Source organism: Morone saxatilis, unplaced genomic scaffold (assembly GCF_004916995.1).
Source record: "Morone saxatilis isolate NCDOM2014 unplaced genomic scaffold, NCSU_SB_2.0 Contig6, whole genome shotgun sequence".
In the NCBI taxonomy this organism is placed as follows: domain Eukaryota; kingdom Metazoa; phylum Chordata; class Actinopteri; family Moronidae; genus Morone; species Morone saxatilis.
The window spans coordinates 2,145,550-2,146,730 of record NW_023340206.1 but is presented as its reverse complement, the minus strand read 5'-3'; the positions used below and the strand labels follow the sequence as shown (position 1 = coordinate 2,146,730).

Sequence of the window (1,181 nt, the reverse complement as noted above, 5' to 3'; positions counted from 1 at the left end):
ACCTGCCTCACAAGATGAAGAGGATGGTGGGGAATGAGGAGAGAGCATGCAAGTGCCCTGTTGATCGAATGGACTGGTCTGTTATCAGATTTTGGCAAAAGCTTTGTTCCCCTGAGAATGTGCAACACTTTCTGTACTCATGCTGTTGAAAGATGTCACAATATATTTGAATTTTCTCCTAAACTGAGCGTTTCTTGAAGCTGAACAAATCAAACAACCACAATGTATATTGGTGATAAGGTTTGTCCTGTTTTTTTTCTTTTTTTATTCTTTTTATTATTAAAGTCAGTGACATTCTGCACTTTCTGTTATAGTTTTTTCCTTTTGTGTCATGAGAGAATATCAACATTAATGCAATCAGTGGTCTGCACTGTACAGACACTTAATGCAATTTTATGTCAGAGTTACAAGAATTGCTTTAAACAGCTTATTCAGGCTGCAAACAGCACAGGCAGGAAGGGCGTATAAAGGATAGTAGTATAAAGTATAACTCTGTCCAAACACACAGAACCCCACTGTGCTTGCAATATCAGTCACTCTGAAAGATCTGAGGTCACATACAGTAAGTTTGATTAGTAATTAGTTACACTACTCATATTACTTTTCTGCTACTCCCCCACAGGATTGGTAATTAATTTCCAGCTACTGAATGTAAGCGTTTCCATCTTCTAACATCTTCCAGGATGTGATTGGATTGTTTGGTTTCAAATCAGTAGGGGGTTACAACAAAACGATGTTTTTTTCGGAGAGATAACTGTAATATTATCACTGACATTTTATTAGTGATTAGTTAAACTAAAGTAATATTATTACTGTAATATCCCAGCAAAGATGTGTATGTTGGTATAAGATGGGCTGAAATATGGGCCCTATATATACAAAATACAGAACATTGCACATCTGCTTCTGTTGTTGCCAAATAATCTCTTACTTTTACATTAAGACCCGCACACATACTCTGGCCTTTCTGAATACAAGCAGTTAAAGACAACCACATTCAAATTTATTTCTGCATGACATTGAAAACTTTAGAGTCTGCATGTTCGCCGGTAGGTCAGAGTAAGTCATAACTTACAAGCATTACATTTACATATCTTAAATCCATGTTTGTGTATTCGGTCACAATTTAAGGATATGAGTGAGGATGTTTTTTCTTTTCTAAAAGGGAATACTGTGGACTC

General features: G+C 36.2%; 1 protein-coding gene across 1 annotated transcript in view; it reads left to right on the top strand.

Annotated features, from left to right (window-relative positions):
• The window catches only part of LOC118340134 (protein-tyrosine kinase 2-beta-like), a gene marked incomplete in the record, with an annotated part of 28,100 nt that extends 27,799 nt beyond the window's left edge, over positions 1–301 (top strand). Inside the window, 1 exon segment of the mRNA XM_035678002.1 lies at positions 1–301. Coding sequence (XP_035533895.1) covers positions 1–37 — 37 coding nt within the window.
• Between the last annotated feature and the right edge of the window lie 880 nt (positions 302–1,181).